The sequence below is a fragment of the Onychomys torridus genome, chromosome 17, assembly GCF_903995425.1.
Source record: "Onychomys torridus chromosome 17, mOncTor1.1, whole genome shotgun sequence".
NCBI classification, from domain to species: Eukaryota; Metazoa; Chordata; class Mammalia; order Rodentia; family Cricetidae; genus Onychomys; species Onychomys torridus.
Window position 1 is genome coordinate 41,751,748 of NC_050459.1, and position 26,778 is coordinate 41,778,525.

The window sequence follows — 26,778 nt, forward strand, 5'->3', positions numbered from 1 at the left end:
TGAAATTAGTACTGTAAAAACCCAAACAAGAAACAAACAAAAAACCACATACCAAGGAAGAATACACACGGGAGGGAGAAGAACCATCTGAAGGCCTAATAAACCACATCAAAATAGACAGCTCGGCGTGCACAGACAACCCAGCCACTCAGTATCCCTTCCCTTGTCCTCAGATGTGAAACGGGCGAGTTGGTTAAAAACAAACGCCTCCGACGCTCTTTTAGAGGACCAAGATGGAGTAAAGACAGCGCTGACATCCTAATCAAAGAGGGCATCCATCTCTTAGAGAGCCCAGAGAAAGCAGGTTTTCACTTGTGGCAGAGAGTGAAATATTTTCACTCGAGAAAAATATCAATTCTGAAGGTACTGTGGAGGATACAGTTGTGTATATCACATTATTCACTAAGTTAGGACTCAAATGAGACAGATAATATTGGAGAGGCCCCAAATGAACACTCAGGTTATCTCAACAGAAGAAATCTGTCATCAGAAAAACCAGATTGGTTTCCAGAAAACGGATGATGGCCTGTGAGCTCAGAAGGGGGCTTGCCTCCCTTCCCCGGGGAACCAGAATCCCCTACTCACATCATCCGTTTTACCGTCCTAGCGTGATTGGGACTGAAGAGTAGGACATTCCTCACCAAGCTCTCATGCCGACACCTCATGGAAGTGTTTTCAGCTGTCTCTACTGCCAGGAGGGCTTAGGAGAATCTCCTTCCGAGGAACTCCATACCTGACGCTCCGTTATGACCCATCCTGCACCACGGATGGCAGATCACTGAGCCAGCATTGGTTTTTACTTTCAGTGTGCTTGGGAAGGGAAGGGACTAGTTCTTGGATCCAGGAGGCGTGCCTGTTTCTCAGAGGGGATGGGCAGAGGTTAGGGGATGGTGCTGGAAGGAAGCATTAGCCTCAGCCACAATGTCATTAACGTTAGCCCAAAGGCTCCAGCAAGTGGTGATGGCAATGAGCCTCTATGTGGTGTCCACTCTGCGACAGGACTGTGCCCACTGTAGTTAATCCACACAATCCTCTCAGCAACTCCAGGGCGGAGGTATTTTCTTTTCCACTTTGTGGCTGGGGAAACAGAGGCACAGGAGACCTCTGTACCTTCCCATCATGCCACAGAATGCACATGATACAGCGGGGGGGGGGGGGCACGGTAGACATAGGTTTTTTTTTTGAGGGGGGGGGGGTTGAAACTTTTATAACTTGGGAGGCGACCCTCTTTAAGAAAGACAACATCAAGGTAGAGGAAATGCTGTATACAAGCCAGGAGTTATTTGGAGCAAGAAACATCACCACAAGTTGAAAATTTTAAGATTTAGCACAAATACCAGAAAAGGAACGCCGTGTGTACTGAATGCCTGCCATGTCGCTAACAGCCGTTTTCTCTATTATTATGGGATAACACTCACGTTGCCTCCTTAACATGGCACTGATTTTGTAACATTTCTATACAGTTGAGAAAGATAATTTCATCTTCACTCAATGTGAAGTATAGCATGGTTTTCATTATTGATTAGTTTATCTATTAGAAAAGTTTCTTTTGGCTCCAAAATTTGCTACTGATAGTATCGGGTAAATTTTTAGCACCAGGTACAGACTTGGGGACTTTTTAATTGTGTGATAAGTTGGTCTGACATACTGTAAATTGATGCACTTGTGAACCTGCTTTACGTCTTCCTCGAAGAGTGTTTTTACATTTTTTTTTTGTTATCTTTGCCGATGTCAGTATGCCATGTCATATAAACAGGAAACCCTGTTCGAATGGGCTCATATGATTGAGGCACACACTGGACTTCCTAGCACATGTGACTTCACCATTGATGGACTCATTATTTAAGACAAATTTCATAATAAAATCCTCAAAAGAGAATCACATATAAAAGAACATTATAACAGATACAAAATTATGTAAGTTCTATTACCCAACATGTCATTTTTTTTTCTTCGTTTTTTAAAGACAGGGTTTCTCTGTGTATCCCTCCCTGTTACTGTACAGACCAGGCTAGCTTAGAACTCAGAAATCTGCCTGCCTCTGCCTTTTGAAGGCTCAGATTAAAGGCATGTGCCAGCACACCTGGCTATCCAATATATTCTTAATCAGGGAAAATTACTTGAAGGAATTTATATATGTGAAATGATAAGAATTCTATTTACATATATGCCAAGCCTTATTTTTCCTCCAACATTTATTCCTGTCTGCCACAGGCTCCTCAGGACATGCTGTATCTTCACACACTCTCTGACCTTGATAGTATATGGTTCTAGGTACATCAGTGGATGGTATATTTAGAATATTTTCTAATATTTAGAAAATATTTAGAATATTTTCAGTAACAACCACAGACAGAAATAATTTCCTACCCTATAAATACATCTCATCCCACCTAAACTTGATGTATCTCCTAGCTCACTTTTTTTCCTTAGTGGAGTTTTCAGAGGGTCCACAGGTATTCTAGTGCTGCTGTGCACAAGGAAAAACAGGAGAGAGAGACAGAGACAGACAGAGAGAGAGAGAGAGAGAGAGAGAGAGAGAGAGAGAGAGAGAGAGAGAGAGAGAGAGGACATAAGTAATTTGTAAGCATCATAGCAACACACGGCCGTACGATGTCAAGGCCCCTTTGTGGGATCTTACAGAGGTCAGTATGAGTGAAAGACCCTGAACTTAAGCCCCAGCAGCTTTACAGTAAAGCTGGCTTGGTCTAAGACTCAGGCAGCCTGGCATTATCCCTCTCTCATCCGCTACTTCCTACTGACTAACAGGAAACGGCTTCTGGGGCAGGGATCCACAGCTGTGTGGTAGTAACTCAACCCACTTGTTTTGGGGGTGCGACAGGATGATACAAACAGCATTTGAACAAAAGAATACTTTCAAAATTCCATGCAGTCTTACTCTATTAATTGCAAAGTTGGGCCAACATTACAGAAAAATAAAATTGGGTTACAAAACTACTAAATTTGTAATGTAAACAAAGCCCTAATAAGTTCTTATTTTCAAAACTGTCAGACTTTTCATTTGACGAAAAAAAATATTGCTCTTACACTATTGTCTGAGATAAGAATTGGAACAACAGCCTATGCTGGCCACACTGGTACAGGTTTCGATTCCTCTCTCTCCCATACTGCTCAGGAGGTAACTCCCTGGCTGTTACATTTCATTTTCTATTTCTAGTCTTCATTGTCCCAAAGCCAGGAGCAACCATGCTGCGTGTGTGCAGTACAGTGTGTCTGAGTTTTGTCTGAGCACATCTTAGTGATCATTAATGATCTTGTTTCCCAACATACTAAGGAATTAGAATAAAAACAAATAGCCAGTCTTTTGTAGCTTTAAGAGATTAGTATTTCCCCTAGGTCAAATTTCCATTTGAATTGCCTCAAAGTACATGAAAAATCAATGTTGCTCAATAAAGAGCTTTGCAGTTGAGACATTACTAGAAGAAAAATACCATGCTATATACCCTACCTTTCTTTTATATCACGATTTTCAAAAACAACTCTTTAACCCCCAACACCCGATACACAGGATCTTGTTAAACAATATCCACTGGACATAAGGTTCTGTCTTATAACAAGATGGGGATTCTATGAATTCTTTTTTTTTTTTTTTAAATTGTGCATGTTCAGACATTCTCCTGCTTTGTATCTGGGATGGTCTTGAACCTGTGATATTCCTGTCTCAGCCTCCGGAGTGCTGGGATTACAGGCCTGAACCACACCTTACTGGTTTCCCATTTGTTTTGTTTTGTTTTTTAAGTGTCAATTCCCAAACCATGGTCTGAGTTGCACTTTGTCTCCTTCATACTTATTAAGAAAAATTAAAACTCAGAATTGCAGAACTCTCTTTTATAGGCACTCAAATAAGTGCTATAATTCATAGGATAGCATTTCATTTAATTCAAACAATCCTTGGATGTGTTCACAAGCTGAGTAAGAGAAAAACACACGTACAGAGTGTAAAGATACTGCTCAACGTCTCTTAATGGTTCAGCAAGGACACAAGTCCCCAGGCTCTTAGAAATCAGCACGCTGTACTTTAAAATTTCACATAAATATCAATTATTATAATCACTTTACATCTGAAAGACTCCAACTGATGCTAAGAACAGTTAAGACACAAGCCACGCTGAATCACAGAAATAAATTAAAGACCTATCTTTGAAAAATTTCAAAGCTTGTGTATTAAAAAAAAGTTAAACACACTTCTAAACAGAACAGTACTCAATACGTATCACAGAGAAGCTGCTCAGTGACGCTTAATCGGCAAAGAAATGAATTGACAAGTGAAAAATGATGGGGGCAGGTGATATCCACAAAGTGGACCCCATAGAAAGTGGAGATGATTCCTTTCTATGGCAAAATGGAAAGACCAAAGGAAACTGAGGCAGCGAGGGAACTCTCCGCTTACGTCAGCAGAGACTATCAACAGTTAAAACATTGTAGAACTGCAAAGGACCCTGAGGGTCCTTCAGATAGGGCAAGGATCCAAGAGTCTTAATCCTTCGGGATAATGGATGGAATGGAAAGAAGTTAAAAACCAGCCCCCTTCTAAAATTAATCCAAAGCTTTACCACAAAAGAGGAGACAAAATCTCTAATCCCCCCGTACCTACAGAATTTTAGGATAGTTAAGGTTTCCTGGAATGGAGATTCAAATATTTCAAGGGAGCTTATGCTAAGATTTAAGTATGTTTTCCAGCCTGAGGCTCTTCACTGTTACTAATATAAACCCATTTTTTTTTTTTTCCTTTTTGGTTCCCCAGAGAAATGGAAAATATTGATCAGCTTGAGAAGACACCCACCTCCAGAGCTTTCTAGTCCTTTTGACAACTCTCCATGAGAGAGAACAATCAAATGTTATTCAACACCCTTACGGTCTCTTCAGGTCTCCACCTCATCTCTAGTCTCCAGTGCACTCAGATAGACAGAAATGGATAATACAGGGAAAAATCTTTTCAATAAAAGCTAAAAAGAAAGGCCCTCGTGGAAGTTATAGATTAATGCATACTCAAAACGAGGCAATTAGGACTTCTCACTGCCCGGGAAATTCATTTGGTTTTGCATTCTGCTTATAAACAACATCTAGCAAATGCTGATGCAGCATGTGCATTATTTCTGTGGCCCATAAAGTTGAGGCACAGGTTAACCACATACCTTCTTTTGTTGGAAGCCTGAACCGAGCCAACCGCGTTGCCTTCACATGTTTATAAGTCTTGAATCCAGTGAAACACTGTGATAGGAACTCACTCCACTTGGTCATAACTCCCTAGCCTCTAACAGTTCACGAATTTGAACTACCAGATACTGGTTCTAAACTCGACTCACCCCAGCTCTCACAGTACAGAACTGTTTAGCCTTCTTAAACACAGTGACAGCCACATGATACTCAAATTAGGCTCATTATTATTTGTAAGATATTTCAGTACGTTTCACAGATTTTTGACTTGCTTCAGGCTTCCTCTACAACATCCTCACATGCTTCCTATCTCTTGAGAACAAACACAGGCGTGTGGACAGGATGAGCCTTTCACCAGCGGATGAGCCACAGCCTAAAAGGATGCTCTTACAACCTCACAGCTACATTAGCGCAATGTGCTATTACTGCCCAATCACGTGAATGACAAGTCCTGCTGCCTGTATGAGGTGGCTCTTTCCTTAGAACTCCCTTTGTTTCTCTATTCACAAAAGGGCCCCACAAGCTTCATGCCTTCCATGGAGTCAGAGAAAGATGTCTCTTTTAATCACAATATTGCCGAAAGTCAGTCTCTCATCGCTCATTTTCCGTCGGCATGCGTCACCAGTCAAACTGGAACCCAAGAAAGGACTTGGCACAAGTCCTGTGGATGAACATGCCTAATTTACTGGACTTAGCGATTTGTAACAAGAGGAAAATATGAGTACGCTAATAAAGATATCAGAAGTCGGAACCCTCTGAGGTAAGGGTGAGTGTCCAGTGATGACGATGAATCCTAACTATTTTACTATCAACATGCCCATGGTTTTATGAAAACATGAACTGAGTTTATAAAGACGGTGAGATGACTAATGAATATTCTTTTGTTTCCTAGTGAGGACTTGCGTTTGCTTCTGTTGACTTTCTCTGCCACCTCTCTTTCCATTACCCTCTCTGTCTGTGTTCTCTGAAACGACACCTGATATGGAGAAAGGAAAAGAAAATCCCGCTGATTTATGAGTAGTCTCTCATGAGATGACAGATTCTTTCTGCCGGATAGATGTCCGAATTGAGAGGAACTGCAGAGATAACTGTCCCAAATGAGAAAGCACACCCCGCTTTTCTGGTTGCTTCGCCTGCAGCTCACAGATGGCCCTTGGGCTTCCTTGTGGCACACACAGGTAGTAATAGTAGTAGTAAGCAGACAGAAGAAGAAGACAGAAGGGCAATTGCGTCTTTGTGCGACAAAACTAAAACCATTCTAACTGCACGGAAGAGCAAAGTTGGATTTGAAAGGGTCTCGACGCCTGGCTTTTTGGTGGTGCTGAGAATTGAACCCAGCGCCTTGTGCATGCTAGGCAGACTTTATACCACTCAGCTATAGCTTGTGAATATGTACGTCTGTGGATGATTTCAGCAGGGACATCACCATCAGTAAGTCACCCTGAGGGTACCGCGCAGATAATGATGCAGACGGAACCTTTAGGAAGTGGTGGGGCTGGGGCCTGCGTGACGTCTGAAAATCTGAATGCTCCCTACATTGCTCCATGTCCTGCGCCCACAAGGAGCCCTAAACACTTGCTATTCTGAGATTCTGAGCTGTGGTGGTCATGGCAGACAGAAGGTAGTTTCCTCCAGCGGAAACTCTTTGTGAGTCTTCGATGTGCACCCCTTAGTAGGAATTCTGCGCGCGCGCGCACACACACACACACACACACACACACACACACACACACACACTGATGCACATTGACCTGGAGAAAGTCTTAATGCTCCCCGTGAATCCAGACTGGGATGCCTCCCTCTCTCGTTCTGAGCACTAAATTACAGGCATGAATCTAACCATCTCTGGGTCCTAGAGTTGTCTCAGAAGATGAACCAAATACTGGGGGTATGGTGGGACCCTTGAAATGGATGTCAAGTAAGATAACCAAACACGAGGATGCCAACGACATTGCAAAGAACCTTATATAAAGTCGGTTAAGACAGAATTTTGTTAACTTAAAAAAGAAAAAAAAAAGAGATCGACTCTTAATTTTGTGTTGGGGTGGGGAGGTGGCAGGTATTTGCACATGACTGTAGAATTGTGACACTCTTATAACACACGTGTGATTTCAATTTTCCCATGATGAATTTTCTTGCTACCCAATTCCTGTAAGCAAAAAAAGAGAAGCACATCATACAGACACATTGGAGGAATACTTTGTTTAAATTTTTGACACACTCCCAAACAGTTTCATCAAATTTTACCCCGTGATCACAGAGTATTTCAGAAAACATGGTGCCTTACCTTCTGAAATTTTGGTCAGCCTGTCAATCATAATCAATGATGGATACTATTAATGAAGTGAGGTAGGGGTTTAGGACTTCCTTTATACTGCCCTCTACTAGCTGAGCATTTTATTCTGCAACTCGAAAGGTACAGGAACAGTGCGCATATTGAAAAGGCAGTATTTTATTTGTTCTAGATAATTTTTGAATCCACGTTAAATGTTGGTGAGGTACAGCCCTCTTTTTTAACACTTTTTTTTTTCTTTTACAAAATCCATTTTTGGTCTGAAAGATCTGGTTGGTATTTTATTCAGTCTACAGGGATTAGTGAATATCATCATGTTTGAAGACGTGTCAGGCCCATAAAGAACAGCTACATTTGGGCTTATTCTAGTTTACTTCTAGTGAAATCAGGGACAGCATAAAGGCAAAGAAAAAATAAATCAAACCTCCTTGGTAGAAACTCTCTGTACCAAAAGACTGAAAAAGATGACCCTGGAGATGAGCAAGCCCATGTATTTGAGAAAATTTAAAAAATATGTGAAGTAGAAAGTATGGTTGCTATTAGGAGGTGCAATATCAATACAGAACCCTGGTAGCCAGTACTTGTGATGAAGTAACGCCATGGCGGTTGGGCAAGTACTCTGCAGGTGCCGGGCATATGCACATCTCAGCTGACCAAAATGTATGGCTTATAAACAAAAAACTGATTTTTTTTTTTTTTTTTTTTTTTTTTTTTTTTTTTTTTTGTGCATCCATTTTTGTGTGTGTGACCAATATACTAGGCAACAAATTCTAAGTCTTCTGTCTCACATTCAGGTGAGTTTCTCTTGCAAGAAGTAAATGAAACATTGTAAAATGTGGACCGTAATTAGGAACAAAACTCCTCTTTATCTGTAAGAAAATTAAAAAAAAATTTTAATTTGAAGAGGTGAGCTTCTTTTAAGTTAAAACCAGCCAAGAATGTGATCTCTTTTGCAGTCAGTGGAGGACAGAGAAAGTACGTTGCGGGTTAGGGGTGGAGCTCAGTGGTAAGACTGCTTGTCTGTCGGGTAGATGGGCTTGGTCCCGGCAGAGAACATGAACACGTAGTGGATAAATAACCAGAAGTCTGGTTGGCCTACCAATGGTGCAGTGCTCGCCGTTCCAACCCTGGCTGCATTCACACTTGCCGTCCTTACAGGTCCCATGTTCCGCACAACGAGGGTGACAGGATCTCTGATTACACGCTGGGCCGGTCCAGCCTTCCTCACAGCGGCAGGTGCCCCCCATGCAGACACCGTGCGAGCCGCAGTCCACCGAACATATCTCTGTATTGCGAAAAGAGGAATCCAGGCAAGAGAAAGAAAAGAATGGGTTGGAGGTGAGAGGGAGGATTATGAAGGGCCACATCTCACATTTGTCAAAGTGAAAAGGCAAAGTCACCATAAACCGCAAGTCCTGGACATTCATTCCAGCATCGATGAGTAGCCACTGTGAATGGTAGAATTTGATATTGTTTCATCTTCTTTGATTTTATATGTGGCTACGTAGGTTCATAAAGCACACACGACAATTATTTGGGAAATTTTCTTTAGATATAAAGATATTTTATACACCAAATACTATGTATATAGAATAGTTGTTATATATAAATATGTAAGACTACCCCTTGGTAGCCAAGAAAAACCATGAACATTAAAACGACGAGATATGAGTAGCTAAGCATGTCAAGTATTTAACAGAAGCTGAATTATACACAGTTGCTGAGAAATGAGAAGGGCTGATTGGTAAAGCCAGGGCTTAAATTTTTTTTTAAATATTCAGAAACTTTAAGGCATCTCTATTATAGAAAGTACATTAGCTTGCTCACACATGCAGGCATGCTGGTTAAATAAGGGGAAATGTTGTTTTTCCTATTTAGTAAATTTGTACTCTTGACAGCTACAAATTGCTTAGCTCACATAATAGAAAACCAGTTTAATAATATATATATACACACACATTGACTCTGTCATTTGGAAAACAAAGATTTTCATCTGCTGGAATTTTTGAAAGGTGCACAATGACTAAACGCCTTCAAATTGTGTAACACTGGATTAAGACTTTAAAAAGAATTCAGATGTCTGAAGTAATTTTTTTTTTATATAAAGCTTTCTTAAGAGCTTTATTTAACTGGATCTAACCGAGAAAGGGAAAAAGAGAGGGAGAGGGAACTTTGAAAGACATTTGAGTTTTTATTCTTTATGTATCAAGTTAACTGTGGATTTTTATTCTCAGGCTGCAAAACTACTGTTGCAGTTTTGAGTTTTCATTCCCAAGTCGTTTCTAACGAATAGAAAGGAGATGGTTGCCTTATGTCTTTAAAATGAAAAGCAGTGAGCATTTATATCACCACATACTCCCATTCCCACACTCAGCCCCAAATGATATTTCTTGGGGACCATGTTTATCTACAACCTTCTCTACTCTCGATACCACAGTAAGGCTGGATAAGAACTGTAACTTTTCTTACAAACACCACTCAGGGCATTAGCTGGGACAGAGTGTCTCTGTTTTTTTTTTTTTTTCCTCTGCATACTATGTTTTTCTATATCCTTCGAATTAAAATTTTGATTAAGAGCCCTAGATGATTTGATTAACTTCAGAGCAACAGAACAGGGGCGTCTTTTTGAGGTCCCCCCTTTTATTCAATGGAATCAATTTTTCATTAGGGTGAAGTTGTTTATCAGCATTTAACACACTGGCTGTGAGCAAGGTGCGTCAATCTTTGTAATGAACTTATTAATTAGAGTTAATTTAATTGAAGTGGAATTGAAGGGCTAATTAATGGACACACTGCTGATGAAGATAGAGAGAAACTCTGTTGCTTTCAAACCTATAAATTTTCTCATGGAAATAATTCATTTTTTTCTCTTTTAATAGCTTTACCCAATGCTCTGGTTATTAATTCTACACTCTTGTTGAATCTGGATATCTGAAGGTCATTTTCTCAATAGCAAAAAAAAGCTGGCAATGGTTTCCTTTAGATCCATTCAGTTAAAGACCTTAGATTTATACTGCTAGCAAATGTTCAGAAACATATTTAAGCGAACGATAATATTGGGATAAGTTGTGAATAAGAACTAGGAAGCGGACAGCTCAGCTCGGAGAACATGAGTCGAGGTGCATTCATCGGCTGGACTCCTGGAGATCACTGCTATTCATCTATAGTTTTCTGTTTTCTCCCAGCAGATAAGAAAGCTCAAAACTTTTCTATACCTAACCTTATTCTCCAAAAGAAGACCACTTCATTTCTTATTCATTCCTACATCGAGTTTAATGTGTTACACTTCTGCTTTGAATTAGGGACATAAAGATGAACAGGACAAAGGTCTCCAGCCACTTTCTTTTTGTATTTAGATTTTAAGTTTTTTTTTTTTTTTTAAACTTAGAATTTTTATTTTGCTTCTGAACGCTAAAGTGATTCTGTCAGCATGGACGGCATCACATCTAAACACAAAAAATAATGTGTGAGATGGACAGCCAATTTAAACTTCGAACTAACTTTTTTTTTTTTTTTTTTTGCTATTCACAGCAAGATGATTTTATGAAGATGGATGGCATTTTTAGTCACTGAGTATGTAAGATTTCCATGGACCGGAACCAGTGGGCATCCCATCTGTTCCTCTGCTGCTTGGACGAGGCTGTGGAGCATGCATGGGTGGGGACATTCCAGCAAGGGCTACTCTACAGAAAGAACTGTTAGACTGCGCTCCTCAGAGAGCATCCTCATCCCCATAAGACTGAACTGGACTCTCCTTGTGGAATGCATTTTTTGGGGGGTACAGGAGATAGAATTGTAAATAATAATTCAGGAATAAATGAATGCTCATTTTGATTCTTATAATTAAAATATGTATTTTTTAAGAAAACTGGACAAACCAACCGAATGAATACAAACTTAGTGTCAGGCACTCACACTGGATAAATATCACATGGCAAGGATTTCCTAAAACTCTTTAGGTCCTCTACAACCCAGACTCTGTTTTATGATCTTCTTATTTACCTAAACATGTTACTGATTTTGGCAGTCAGGAATTTTCTAACCAAAATTTTGGACTATTATTTTTACAAAGCATGCACAAAAACACTATAAATTCTGTCTGCTTTCAGAGGATGTGTCAATGATGGAGGGTCTATAAAAGAGGAAGGGAGAGAGGAGAGAAGATTGTGAGAGGGAGGGAGGGAGAGAGGGAGAGTATGAGGGGGGAGGGGGGAGTGTGAGCAGGAGGGAGGGAGAAAGGGAGAGTATGAGGGGGAGGGGGGAGTGTGAGCAGGAGGGAGGGAGTGTGAGCAGGAGGGAGGAAGGAGAGTGTGAGCATGAGGGGGGAGAGTATGAGCATGAGGGGGGGGAGTGTGAGGAGGGGGGAGGGGGAGTGTGAGCAGGAGGGGGGAGGGGGAATGTGAGCAGGAGGGAGGGGGAGAGTGTGAGCAGGAGGGAGGGGGAGAGTGTGAGCAGGAGGGGGGAGGGGGAGTGTGAGCAGGAGGGAGGGGGAGAGTGTGAGCAGGAGGGAGGGGGAGAGTGTGAGCAGGAGGGGGGAGGGGGAGTGTGAGCAGGAGGGAGGGGGAGAGTGTGAGCAGGAGGGAGAGGGAGAGTGTGAGCAGGAGGGAGGGGGAGAGTGTGAGCAGGAGGGAGGGGGAGAGTGTGAGCAGGAGGGAGGGGGAGAGTGTGAAAGGGAGGAGGGAAAGATCGAGAAAGGAAATGAGAAAATTGGGTTGTAAAGAAAGAGTAAGACTATTACAAATTAGCCTGTAGAAAATTTTCTTATTTCCAGGGTTCTACTTGAGGAACCAAAGATGGATTTGTTTTGTAGATTTTTGAATCACAGGGGAGAAGAGATGCTACTCCCCAAGTTTCTCAAAATGCCTGGAAGGCAGAATTTATAAAGTTTACCAGTTTCTCCCAACCCTGTCTTCAAAAACAACAGTGTGTGGCTGGAGAGGGGATGCAGCCGTTAGGAGCACTGGCTGCTCTTGCAGCGGGCCTGAGTTCAGTTCCCAGCATCCACATGGCAGGCAGCTCACAACTGTCTGGGGTGGGGATACAAGGCCTTCTTCTGGGCTCTGTGGGCACTAGGCATCCAGGTGGTGCCCATACATACATGCAAACAAACACTCACACATGAAATAAATGAATAAATCTTTAGGAAAAAAAAACCCAATAATGTGAATGATCTTCATGGCAATATTTTGTTTCACTCTATACTACTAGGTCATATTAATAAAGAAAATAACTTCCTTCCATGGCTCTGGTATTTGGTAAATGCAGTGAACACTTCCAAGTGGAAGCTCCTTTGAATGGATGAGGAATGGAAACACGCTATAGTCCATCCTCCCATACTACTACTGTTTGCTAATACCGCCAGCACAACCACAGCATCAACGCTAACACTATCTGTGTACACGTCCTCTCTTAGCGTAGCTGAACTTAACTAGCAGTGTGTAAAGTGCTGGTGCTATTATTCCCCCCCCCCCCTTTATAAAGAAAGAAACTGAGGCACGGGGAAGTTATATACCTTGCCCTACCCAAAGAAAGCTATGGAATGGCTAATCTAAAAGCAGAATCCAGAGTTAGGGGTGAAACACCGTGGTGGAGCCCTTGTCCAAGTATGCTCAAGGTCCCTAGGTCCCATTCCCAGAGCTGGAGGAGAGAAAACTGATAGAACCCACCCAGCTGGGCTCCCATATTCTTAAGGACATTGGAGGGGACCAGGAGGAGCAGAAAGAGGATGCCGCAGGCAGGCAGGCAGGCACGCATGCACGCACGCACGCTTGCAAGCCCGCCTAGGCTTTACGCAGAACCCTTTCCCTTACCCAGCAGTGCTGGGTAACTGTGTTCTTTTCTCACCCTTCATTTCCCTCCTCCCTTCTTTTCTCCCTCTCTTTTCAAACATTTATTTTGTCTTTTATATTTCATCCTTCATTTTCTCCCCATCCCATGGATTCCAACCCGCCTCTGCTGTAAGCCTGTGTCTGTCTTTCCTGACATCGTGGCCTCTTGCAGACACTGGGGGTGGTCTCCAGTCTCCCCTGCTCTGAACTTGCCACGCTTCTCACTAAACTTCTCTATCTTAGGTTTTCAGAAACCCTTGCTGCCTATTACTCATTTAAAATACTGCCTCCCCATTTATCCTTTTCATTTCTATTGATCCCAAACCCCTTGCTCTCACATCGGTCCACACTTCCGCAAGGTCCCCTTAACTGTCTTCTAGTCACTCAACTAGCATTATTCAGCGTCCGACCTGATACCACCCTCAGCTGAGCAAGCACACCACTGCCGCCAGCGAATTTTGTCTAAAATCTCATTTCTAAACTATAACCCTCATAATGGGGACCCACCTAAGTTTGACCTCAGTTATTTTTTTTACCCCCCCCCCCATACTGTTGCTCTGTTGTAGAATTACTTTTCATGGTTGTAACTTTCTCACAACTGTAGTTCCCAAATTGCATTTGCAGGAGGGGAGAGGTAGTATTTGGATTTTATTATTAAAATATCACATTTTATGGGGCTACTTGTATGTATTTATTGGGCTAAGTACTTTTTTCTTTTTTTTTGAGACAGGGTTTCTCTGTAGCTTTGGAGCCTGTCCTGGACTAGCTCTGTAGACCAGGTTAGCCTTGAACTCACAGAGATCCACCTGTCTCTGCCTCCAGAGTGCTGGGATTACAGGCGTGCGCCACCACCGCCCGGCTGTTTTGTTATTTTTATTATTTTATTTTTTGAGACAGAATCTTGATGTAAAGTTCAGGTTGGCTTTGAACCTTTGTTTCTCTGGTCTCAGCCTGTGGAACATGGGATTGGAGGTGTGTCCACTGTGCCCAGCTTACACTAAGTACTTTACATACATCAGGTCATCCCCACTGCACCTCGATGAGGCTCATTCTGTGATTTTGCAATGAGTAAACTGAGACACACAGTAATTTTCTGAAGACTAAAGATCCATGAAATAGACTTGGCTATGAACACATGTATCTGACTTCACAGTCCAAGTCCTTAGACACGTTCTAACAGTTTCCTTAGTCACAAATGGCCCCTTACCTGCCCCTCCCCTGAGACTGCCATGTTTAAATGAAGGGAAAAGTATTAATAGAAGTCCCTTCGAAAATTCTCAGTGTTCATCAAGATGGGATCACTCCTCTGAGTTTAGCGAACTATTCCATGTTACACTTGGTATGATATTATATCGGCATCTAATTATTTCACGTGTGCTCATCTTAGCTCCCAATTAAAACCGTAATTTTCTAAGCTGAATGGCATCTTCTCACACTGTGTGACTAATGACTGGGAATATCATGGAATTAGTTCCTAAGTTGTAACCAGCATTACCAAAAAAAAAAAAAAAAAGATTGGGAAAAAATATCAGCAAGTACCATTTTGTACAATGTCCATTTCAGTAAAGCCTGGCGTATGTGCAGGTGTCTATATACTAGTGAATATTATTGTCATTTCCTTATAATCATAATTTAAAATCTGTGTTGAAGTATTAAATACAATAGTCACACACACAGTCTTTAGTGTGATTATGTTTAGCCTCCCTTTGTCAGATAAGTTTTATTTTTTAAGTTGCAGACTATCTGTTCATGACAAAAAGTGCCTGAATTTCTGGGCATGGTGGCACATACCTACAGGCAGACAGAGACTGGACTGTGAGTACAAGGCCTGTTTCTCTAATGTAGTAAGTCTGGGGCAGCTCAGGCTACGTGAGATCCTGTCCCAACTACGCCACCACCCACCCCTAAATGGGCTTCCATTCTCAAGCTGTAGCTAGATTATAGATACAAGTGTAAAACAATATTTCCATACAGCGAGACTGAAAAAGGTAAGGCTGTCTTACAAAGATGAAAGACCATTCTCTCCAATAACAGAGAAGAGAGGATTTTTAATAACAAATTATCGAAGCTTATTCCCTTCTTATAAAGAATAACTACTTCATTGCTTTAAACATTTATATCTTTAAAAAAATCACTAGGTTACATAGTTGAGTTTTACAAAGTGCGCTTTAAAATGTCAAGTATCCCAAATCTTAAGTAAATTCCAGTAAATACTTGACGGCATCGCATTAATTGACCTCACCATTTGAGCAGTCTGGGCCAGTCCAATCTGGGTCACAAGTGCAGGAACCGCTTTCTTGAAGGTATGTGCCGTGGCCCGAGCACTGGTCTGGGCACATGGTCTTCAGTATTTCACAGTTACTTCCGCCCCATCCTGGATTGCAGTGACATTCTCCATGGATACACACCCCATGATTAGAACATCCAGGGTCCAGACAGTCGGCTAGTGTCAGGAAAGGAGAACAGTTTCATTAAAGCTGAAAGATATCATAGTACATGAAGGCTAAAGAATCAACCCTTAATTCATACGAATGTTTTCGATAATCAGACATCCATCTACCATTCTCCAGAACTTGTCTCTGAAAAAGCGAAGTTGTAATACAACCAAGCATTAAGAACCAACCTGATGCCCTGTAGGTAAATGAGACCCTTTGCAAAGATTTGTCTTTCATGACTTATACAAACATGCTCTTGAGGGTTGAGACAATCCCTCTGTGTGCTGCGCAAGCACAGTCAGAGAACAGACCCTGTTCCATGACCTGCTCCATGACCAGTGAGCACTGACAGCTGTATGGGATCCTCAAAATTGTTCGAGAAATAAGTGAGTTGCCCACTCTAGCCTTCTTAATTCACTTTAATGTGCTTTAGATGATGAGATTTAATTTAGCAATTTGACTCAATAAAACTTTACACTTGTACGGTCAATGGCCTGAAAATTTAATTCCAGAGACTTAATTGCATTACTTTGTGAGTGCAGATCAATAAAATCAATTTGATTGGAGAATGGAAATGGTGCTTTTTTTTTGCTTCCTGAAAAAATAAAAAATAAAAAACAACAACAAACCAAACCCCAGTTTAACTGCACTTTACAGTATAGTGTCTCGACTCTCTTCAGCACATACAGTGATGGAAGAAATCCACAACATTGCTCTTATTCAATTGTTTTTTCTTTCTAGAGAGGCCAAAAGGGTTGGCATCAGTGTAAAAAGCTAAAAAGTGAGGACAACAATAAGCCAGTCCTTTGTTGGGTTTCAAGACACAAATGCTTGTTTGCTTTCTCAGAGTAACAACAACAACAACAAAGAATTACTCATGTTGCAGAAACAGAGCAAAAGAGCTCTTTGGTATTTGTTCTTTTTATTAGTTAAAACGTTAGTAAAACAGTGCATTCATAAATATGGAAATTAAAAATTGCTTTCATAGAGGAGCATGTGAAAGAGAGATTCCTTTGCCAAACTGAAGATTACAGATTTAATCTGTTTCTTTATGGAGCTGACAATAGGATTCGGTAAATATTGACATGTTTACCTTCTTCACAGTTTTCTCCTTTGTATCCTGAGTTGCAAGTGCAAGAGCCCATGATGCAAATCCCACGACCCCCACACTGAGGGTCAATGCACTGGGTAGTCGGCACATCACACTCGGTGCCCTTCCAGCCACTGAAACACAGGCAGCGGCCCTTGGAGTACTGCCCATTGCCACTACAGAGCACCGGACAGGCTGCTGTGAAATAACACATGACAGAACAGTCAACAGCCACGTTTGCCATTGAGCCCCTCACAGAACAAGCGACGGGCCATTCCCATCCCCTTTTTTCCCCGGGTTGCTAAGTTTCCTTGACTGGATGTGTTTCTACGGCTTATTTATATCGGCTTAAGAAGAGAATCTAACTTGCATACCTCTCGAACAATCCGGACCCAGAAACCCTGGAAAACAATGGCAAGTTCCAGAAACACATTCTCCATTTCCATGGCAATTTCGGGGGCATTCCACCACAGACTCTGAAGAAGAGAGACACAGGGAGCGTTTGTGAGATGCTGGCCTCTCTCAGAAGTGGACACTCGGTTCATTTTAGTTAGGTGTTAATGCAATTACGGATGGTTCACTCCATGACCCCCCAAATCAGTTCATTTATACAAGATATCTGCAGAATGACTTAAAGCATTTCAAATCTTCAAATGCAGACTTTGAAAGTGTTCTCTTCCTGCGGTAATTTATAGTATTTCTTACAGAGCTTTAAGACTTGCCATATATTCACAAATGAATACTTCAAAAACAAGGTATGTGTGTTATCACGCCAGGAACCACTAAAGTTTGGTAAAAATTATTTGAGTTTCTATTCGGCACAGAGTTTAGGCAGTCGGTGGAAAAGGATGCTTTGAAGAAGGCGCTTACCTATAACAATGGTATTAAAAGACACGGGCTCTGGATTTTTTCCATCATTATAAAAAGCCAGATGCCAGATTCCAGAATCCAAGTACTGGATGAAGCCGGCTTCGTGCAGGCTGACGGATCTCGCCTGCCGCCCGGCTCTTTCAGATTCCACCAGATTCCGCTGTTCTCTTGCTATTAACCTGCTGCCGTCCAGGAGCTCCACAAAATCGTACTGGGGGTGAGGGTAAGGGAGATGGAGTCAGTAGCCAGAAACAACACATATACTGCCTCTTCTTCAAGCCCTTCTCTTTTGCAAATAAAACAGTGTCAGAAGTTCTTGCTTGACAGCCCCAAGTGACAGAATCCTTCTAGGCATGGAATTTATGAGGATAAGGACCACCTGTCACATCCCCTTGTATTTGAACTGAAATGATCATTTTTTTTTTCTTTTTAGGGAGTTACCAAATTCAGTTCCCCTGACTGATAACAAGTTTGGTAAATTTAGGCACTTTGGGGATATAAACGTGAAATCTATGTGATTTTTACTTAGACCATGAATGGCTGACGATCTAATCCTGCCTGACACTTATGTATAGCAAGGACTGCTGTTTACCCTGACTGGGATTATTCCTAATCCTGGAAGCAGCGATTTGGGCGAGAAATCTGTGGTTGCTCTTGGGGACTCTTGGGAAGGTTCAGCAGGACCTCCTACCTGGAAAGTGGGATCTATGAACCCGGGTATACTTTGCTGCAGAGCTGGGATCATTTCCGCCACAGCGCTACGTACCTCTCCTGGGATGCTAATGCAACCATCCGAACTTTTGTGGAGTTTTTACATCAACACAGTCAGGCTACACATACTTAAATGAGGTGCCTTTATAGTCTTTATTAAAATCAATAAACTGATTAACAGATGGGTATGATGGGATGGAGAAACAACAGCATGCAGCCATCCTGGAAGCTACTTTTTGTCTCCACTACGATTATTAATCACAGACATTGGAGGTCGAAAAAAACTGAGCTAGGGAATTTAAACTATGGAAAATTACATTTACAACAATAGGGTAGAATGTTGCCAGCAAATGCCAGTGAATTTGGAAGATTTAATAAACTTTTTATCTAATACCTTCTTTAAAAATTACAGTGCCTCTGCTGCTAGACGTTTGACCAGTTTCATTTTTACTTCTGAGATAGAGTTAACGTAAAAAGCTCAAAATTTATGTAGTTGCAGACTATGCACAAACATCATAATTGTAGTACTATTTATGTATATCATTAATACTTTATGATTTATTCTTTAAATGGTATCATTGTGGAGGAAAAAATTTTATAGGACTCTCTTAATCCAATGAAATAATAATAAAATTAGTTGTTGGAATTTCTGGGAATTTTATTTAAAAGACTGCCACAGTGCAGACCACAGACATCTACTACTGTAATAAGAAAATTTAATATGTGATTCAGTCTGTGACTCATTGAAATCTGTATTTTAATAAAAGCATTCCGTTCTTTGGGTAGCAACATGCAAAACATATGCAAAATATAAGCGAACTTCATTAGTACTCAAAATTTTTCAATTTTCTTACAAGGATGCAAACAATGATCTTTGTAATTTCTCCAGCTCTTTGTTAAAAAAAAGTTCACTGGGATTCTATTCCCTCATGATTAGAGGAGACCAAAGCTTAATTTTGAAGGGTATCTCCATTACCTCACATAGGTCGTCTCCATTTACTCATCAGATTTAAATATTTAGATTATCATGGCAGAGAAAGAGGGAAACTTCCCTCTCATGGCCCAATACAGACACTTTCCTCTTCTAACATTATATACAGTGACTGAAGATGGAAAGGGTGGCAATGCTGAGTTTTAACTGGTCTGTCAAGTCTACAGTTAGTTGTTCTTGCCAACACAGTGATGGGCGTTTGTACCACACCGGAACGATGGAACCATGAAGTGGCTGACAGCTTCTAACCATCAACCCAGATCTAGGCTGTTGTCAAGACACTTCAGAGATGACTTCAGGAGAGCGATTCAAAACACCTGAAGAAAATTACCCTCTTTACACTGTAACCATCCCTACCCAAAATAACCAAATCATATGGCTTGTTCTTCAGGCATAACATGAACATATATGGGCAAGTCTGAGCTTTGCTCTACTTAAAAACCAGAACTGTATATGGATTGATTATAGTGGGAGAAGTCTAAGATCTTATGCTATTTTCAGTATGAATTCTCTGGACTAACTCTTTGGTCTCAAACTCTGGAGAGCTATCACAGACAACATCTGTATATCATGTGGATGTCACTAAATTGGAACTATTTCAGCTCCCTTTAAGGGAATTTTTTTCATGATATTACCTTATTCTTATATTGTTACCTAATATATATATATATAGTGTGTGTGTGTATGTATGTGTGTTATATACTCTAAAGTCCTTTCTCAAGTTGCTCTGAACTTCAATGGTGCTATGTGAAATCAACAGAAGAAAAGGTTGCTTATGTTTCTTTTCAGAGGTTTGCTATTTAATCAGCCATGTAAAATGCAAATAGGCTTTTTCTGGTATTGTTCTAGTTTTCTTCAAAGCTAAGACTATCTATCCAACTGTTTAATTCAATTTCTGTTATTAAATTGATGGGGATTTGGAATCAGCGAGTGCCTGACCATGTCTTCAATCACCTTTTTTTGGCACCCGAGTGGGGGCAGCCTTGCTAGCCTTTCACTATGAAACCTCTTGCCCTGCCTCCCACCCAGCCTTTGAAAAACTTCCCTCCAAATTTCTGATAGTGGCACATATCATATATTATAGAGAAGGAAAATGTTTTAGAAACCTTCCAATTCAACTCTCTCATTTTCCCAACAGACACTGAATCTTGGAGGAGTTAAGTTACTCATCCAAGGTCATGAAGAGCATAAAATCAAAAAGTGATAAGGCCACGTTTAGACCTCAGGCTTCTGCCTCTTTTTTGGAAACAGCCTTCAGGCAAATGCGCTAACACACCACAGCACAGTAGCCATAGAGCACAGAACTGCTTCCTTAGGCTTCCAACTGTCCAGAAGAATAAATGGGCCATTGGGGAGAAGAAAGTCAATTGGCTCCTTGGCAACGATCACATGGACAGTTTTATAAAGGGTCACAAAGACTTTGACTTTCAAAACTCAAGTGACTATTCCGAGGGGCTGGCCAATTTTAATTATTTCAAGTTGATTTATTTAATGCTCCCCAGGAACAGAGAAATGTTCAATTTGGGCTGCTTTACAGCATATTTCATGTTTAAACACTGAACCCAGAAACAGCTGTTTGCTCTGCTGATCTTGACTAAGCCAGAAAAAAGAACTCTTAATAACCAAGGCTTTAGAAAAAGCATACCTTACACAAATACACACACTGTGGGAAAAAAGAAGGACAGATATTTTGGGTACTGTACTGAAAAAATGGTGCAGTTGTAGGAAAATGTGATGCTGAACTTTTCATTTCCCTAATTTTATAAGTTACATATCTTATGCAAAAAGTCAGCTATATATCTTGAAACAAACATTTTTAAGCACACAACATATTGCACGCTTTTCAAAACAGCCCTGGTTGGTCTGGAACTTGCTACATAGAACAGGCTGGCCTTGAACTTGATCCTACAGCCCCTTGGCTTCTACCTCCCACATGCATGCACCACCATGCCTGAACACAACACACATGCTTCATCTGAAATTATTTTCAGAAAACTTTATAAAGTTGCACATTCATAGGTGTGCTTCCCTTAGAGGACTCTTCCTTGAGCTGGAGAAAAACATAATTTAATTTCCTACGTAGTTTCTGTGGAGAGAGGTTTCTGTGTCTTACTGGACTATCCATGTAAACACAACCTGTCTCTAGTAACTGGAGTTCCGAAGATTCACTTTCACTGAGAGTTTTTTTTCTATCTCTGTAGAGAATGATGTGGGGATTTGATTGGGATTGTACTGAATCCGTATAATCAGCTTTTGATAAAGTGACCATTTTCGCAATACTAAATATCCTCATCCATGAGTATGGGATGGCTTCCCATATTTTAGTGTCTATCTTTTTCTTCAGAGGTTTAAAGTCAGTATCAGACCATTTTAAAGCTCAAAATTGGATACATGGACATCATAATGAGTGCTTGATCCAGAAGGAACCAAGGCGTCTACTTTGATATCACAGATGTGAGAATATATTGTAACACATTAGTTACAATTACAGCCATCACAGCCGTAGATCCTTTAGAAAGCATGCTGAGAAGTACAGTATTTCTTTGAAATTGTGATTTCTTTATTAGTATTTGGCCAAATTTTCATAATTCATACTCTAAGATTATAGAAAATAATTTCTTATATGGTCACAGAATATGAAGTTTGTACAAAAATCTTGGTCTTTCTTTTATAAATGAAAAAAAAAAACCCAATATGGGATTCCACAAGGAGATAAACTTATTATAAAACATGTCCAGCTCATCTAAGTGTTAATTAGCTAGCTAGTTCACTTTTTAATTCCTCTACTTACTAGCATAATACATCTTAGAAAAGCTTCTTTTCCAATTTTGTAGTAGATAATTCAAATATTTTTCTCATAGACATTATGGAACCTGTTCTGTTCTCCTGGGGATACAGATGAAAACTCAGGGCCTCCTCTATTAGATCTCATCCCCCATGCGCCTTTTTTTAAATAACAAAAATGACATTTTCCAAATCACATACACCTTGACTCAGTATGTAGACTTTATTATTTTGTGGTAGCTGGGATCGAGTTTCAGATGTCAGGGCCTCAAAGATTGTAGGTAAGTGCTCTACTATGGGGTCATATATTCTCAGTCTATTTTTTTTTTAACTTTGTAATTTATCTCACTAAGTTGCCTAGGCTAGACTTGAACTCGTCACTCTCCTGCCTCAGCCTTCAGAGTACTTGTGATTGAGGGTCTGTGCAACTAGGTTTTGGCTCGACTGTGGCCATTTTGGTGGTGGTTCTCCAGCTGAGGCTGTTATAGTGGGGGTATTTTCATACAAAGAATGGACTTTCAAATGCTGTGGATTCAGTCGTCTGAGGACTACATCAACTCCATCTTGCTTGGTTTTCTGTTAACCATAGGTATTCACCTTACTCTTCCTTGTTTCTAAAGACAAATGGTGTTTAGACTTGGGAAAGTTTATAACTATCATGCTTATTATGCTTCTGTTTCCATATTTTCTTCACTAAAAATAAATCTGACATTGTAAAAACTGCTTTAACACAACATCAATAGATTTAAGATGAATATGTATGCCTCTGTGATATGAAAGGAATCAAGCCATCTGAAATGACCACAGAATCTTGGAGAATCTACAGTATGCTAGATACTCAGCTAGTGCTCAGTGTTCATGAAGTGCCTCAGACATTTTTGGCCATTTTAACCAATCATTATCCATACAAGCCAGACCCCTTTTCCTGCTAGTGATTCAGACGTCTCAGACAAGCAGACACTACACTCAAACTTCTTTTCATTGCAAAAGATTCATTCAGAAGTGTTGGCTTCACCCAAAAGCTGAGTTTCAGGGCTAGAGGAATATCTGGAAACGCAAACCAGGGGTCTGCATCATATTGACGCCAACACCCACTCTCACCTGCGTATGGGAAGGTGGTAAGCCTTTCCGGCCGTATACTCCAATCAATGCATCCTTCTGAAGAGAGATGTTGAACTTAAGGAACTGTGGCTGATCAATAAAGAGTTGCGATCTCCAGAAGACCCCGGGGGGAACCTCTTGAATTGCTCTCCGGCCAATATCAAGTTCTCCGGAATCTATGGTGTTATTTTCATGTGTAAATCCACCTAATTTTCCTGAATGTGAGAGACCCAGCGGTGAAGAACAAAACATTAAAATAACAGGGTTTCTTGTCAAGGAGTTATTTCCCTCATTGTTCAGGAATTCTTCTTCTGATACGCGAGATACTCCCTTGTTGTTTGCACTTTAAGAACTTTTTTTTTTTTTGGATGAAGTGTTGTTTTACTAACTTTCATTTAACATTCTTTAAGGTATTTAAGTCAAGATTCTCCGACTGCCCCCAAGGTATGGTGATCACTGAAGCTGTTTCCACACCGACAGTGTTTCTCATTTACTTGAAACATAAATGTCTTATAAATTATACGCCTTGTTATTTCTTGGGAGAGATTTAGTCTGGTGCTTATCGGCTATTCTAACTGTATCATAATTCTGCAGAGTCTGAATGAAGTCATAATGGATTATAAAGATTTCCAAGCCAATTTTTAAGTAACCCATCAATGTTACCGATTCATACACCAGGATAAAAAAAAATGGAAAAATAAATCACATGTCAAAAGAGTTAAGTAGAGGGTAGTAGGGCATCAGGAGATAGAGGATAAGAGGAGCAGGGTTAAATCTCTTAAATTTCAATGTCGGCTGTCACAAGACTTCCTATTTCTTGACCCACCATGAGTATTAGTGGGCACACTGTGCCACCCTTCTCCAGGGACCTTCGATCTTTAGGGTTAACACACAAATAAACAAACAAAAGTAACACCCCCACCCCCACCCCCGCCGAGAATCCCTGCCATCTCCTAGCACCATGGCCAGGTTCAAGATCCAAGGCTGTTTTTCAGGGTTGGTGTTCCCCTTCGCCTCTTGGCCAAGGTCTTTTCTTGGGTACTCTCCTGGCCATGGGAGGGGGCTTCACAATTTACTGCAAGTGAAAACAAAAAGAAAAAGCCCCCTAAAACAGAAGAGACAGAAGGCAAATTATCCTCTACCAAAGCCAATCCTTTTAACTTGATAAAAAGTTGACTTACCATTTTTTTTTCTTTTTTGTTCATTAAACTGGAAATAGCCTCCAGAGAACTTGTTAATTCAAAAAAAATTTAAAGATTTAATCTCAAATCTGAGAATTATGTCTTATCCTAAAGAGGGGAGAGAGCCTTCTATCTGTGACAACTCATTAATTTAATATTGCATTCATTTTATTAAGGGGTTGCTAGGGACAGAACACTGACGTAGTCATAAGAAATACACACTGCAGAGTAGCAGTTCAGAAACCATTGGTCCGAGCTCGCTGCCTGGTGGAGAAGACGGTCTGTACAAACTAAAGCTTCACATGACCGGGTCAGGGGCAGGCCCTGGCTCCGGAAGCTGGACTTTGAAGGAAGGATAGGTGGGTTAAGTGTGATAGCTAATCTTGGTTGGCCACTTGACCAGATCTGCAGTCAATTAAAAGGCAAGCCGCGAGGCACATCTGTGAAGAATTTTCTTGATCAGGTTATCCGAAGTGGGAGACCCGCTCTAACCGTGGGTGGCGCCTCCCTTGCGGCAGCCAAGATTAAAAAAAAGTGTGACTTTGGCCTGTTTGCTTCTTCTCTTACTGGCAAGTTCATCTGCTCTGCGGCTGCTGCTACCACTGCTGGTGTTATATTTCTTTCCTAACATCAAAACCCAGCTTCTTTGGGCTTTTAATAGACACTGAAAACTAGTGGCTCTCCAGGTCTTCAGTGCCAGATTGGGAATGTTCAGGGACCCAAACTCATGAGCTGAGCAAGCTACTGGTTGTTGGCCACTCCAGTATGAAGACGGCCATTATTGGACCAACCAGATTATTTTGCATGAGTCAGTCTATATTAACCTTTTAATCTATATTTATTCCATTAGTTCTTTTTTGTCTTGAGAACCCTAACCAATACAACAATGTATCCGAGTTAGGGCAAATGTAACGATTTTAAAAATGATATGGAGAGGGGCATGTCTTCGGATGCACAGGCTAAAGAAGTAGTTTTGGAACTAACAACCTGGGTTTGAATCGTGGCCATGTCAGAGGCAGAGGGACCTGCGGGAACAGCCCAAAACCTCTGGCACAAAATCTCCTCTGGAAAATGGGGCTGGCCACATGACTTCTGAACTATTGAGAGGTCTAGACAAGCGCTCAGCTCAGTGGCCTTCTGTATGAATGAACGCAAGACTATCTAGCTTACTGGGAGAATAATGGGAGATAAGGCTGGAAAGGGAAGATACTATCCAGAGGGAGCAAATACCTGGTGAAAGAATATGATCTTTATGCCTTATAGAGTTGGTGTTTCTGTTTCGTAAATACTTTTCATTTTCATCCTATTAACACACATTTTTATACCTTTTCTTGAGGACGCGCATACTTACTATTATGTCTGGTGTAGTTTAAAAACAGAGAAGTATATAATGGTATAATTATATAAATGGTATTCCAATGCAGAAATGATCTTGTGTTTCTCCCTGCTTCCCTCCATCACCGTCTTCCCCTTCCCTTCCCTCCACTGGAGAAACAGAATTCCAGATGACGAGGAAACACGCTCCACAGTCATAGATGAGGAAGGCAGATAGACACCAGCGGATGGCCGAGAGGATGTGAAACAATTCACCACAGATTCATTCTTATGGATAAATGTGAGGTCTGAGGGAGAGCATATTTCCAGTAAATGTCAGGACTGCTTTCTACCTGGACTACTGCATCCCACTCTGGCACATACACCATCAGTTGCAAAGGACAACTATAGCTAAATGGAGACCCGTTAAAGGTGCCAGCAGGCTAAAGGTAAAATGAAATCACTGTTTGAGGAGCATTAATGTGCAGCAGTACAGAAAGCCTGGAGGTGGAGAAGAGAAGGGGAATCTGGCCATAATAGCCCAGGTATGATGCAGAGAGGCATTATACAAGAAAGCTTAATAAAGCACCACTATTTATAACCCCATATAGTCACTTCATTACGGGCATATAGTGCCTGTAATCCTAGCAGTTAATAGTGCTTAAGCAGTAAGGTCTATTTTTCTCAAACCAGTTTAGTATTATAAAATACTGTAAGGAAATATCGAAATTGTATCACCGTCATCATTGTTAATTTTCATATATAACCACTTAGATCATAAACCATGCACCTTCTGTATAACGTTATTTTATTATGATACACATCCACTGGAGCACAATTAGAATACTCAGGTCAATGAAAAGAGGTTAAAATCATCTCCGTGACACTTTTGAACACTGACAGCATTTGAACACTGACAGGAGCTTTTGTAAACCCTATGTTTGCACAGAATTAGCCTTGATGAAGCATTCAGATGCTGAGGGACAATGGGGCTAGTCTGGC

The 26,778-nt window shown here is 40.9% G+C and overlaps 1 protein-coding gene across 8 annotated transcripts in view; it reads right to left on the reverse strand.

Annotated features, from left to right (window-relative positions):
* Window positions 1-26,778, reverse strand: part of Tenm3 (teneurin transmembrane protein 3) — a 2,620,641-nt gene that overhangs the window by 98,690 nt on the left and 2,495,173 nt on the right. For 7 of the 8 annotated variants that reach the window (XM_036166444.1, XM_036166440.1, XM_036166445.1 and 4 more), the window contains 6 exons: window positions 23,282-23,496; window positions 17,695-17,905; window positions 17,199-17,300; window positions 16,828-17,022; window positions 15,542-15,742; window positions 8,571-8,756 (listed from right to left, as the gene is read on the reverse strand). The exons of the other annotated variant lie outside the window; for it this stretch is intronic. In XM_036166444.1, coding sequence (XP_036022337.1) covers window positions 8,571-8,756; window positions 15,542-15,742; window positions 16,828-17,022; window positions 17,199-17,300; window positions 17,695-17,905; window positions 23,282-23,496 — 1,110 coding nt within the window. The remainder of the gene's footprint in view (window positions 1-8,570; window positions 8,757-15,541; window positions 15,743-16,827; window positions 17,023-17,198; window positions 17,301-17,694; window positions 17,906-23,281; window positions 23,497-26,778) is intronic. 8 annotated transcript variants of the gene reach the window in all.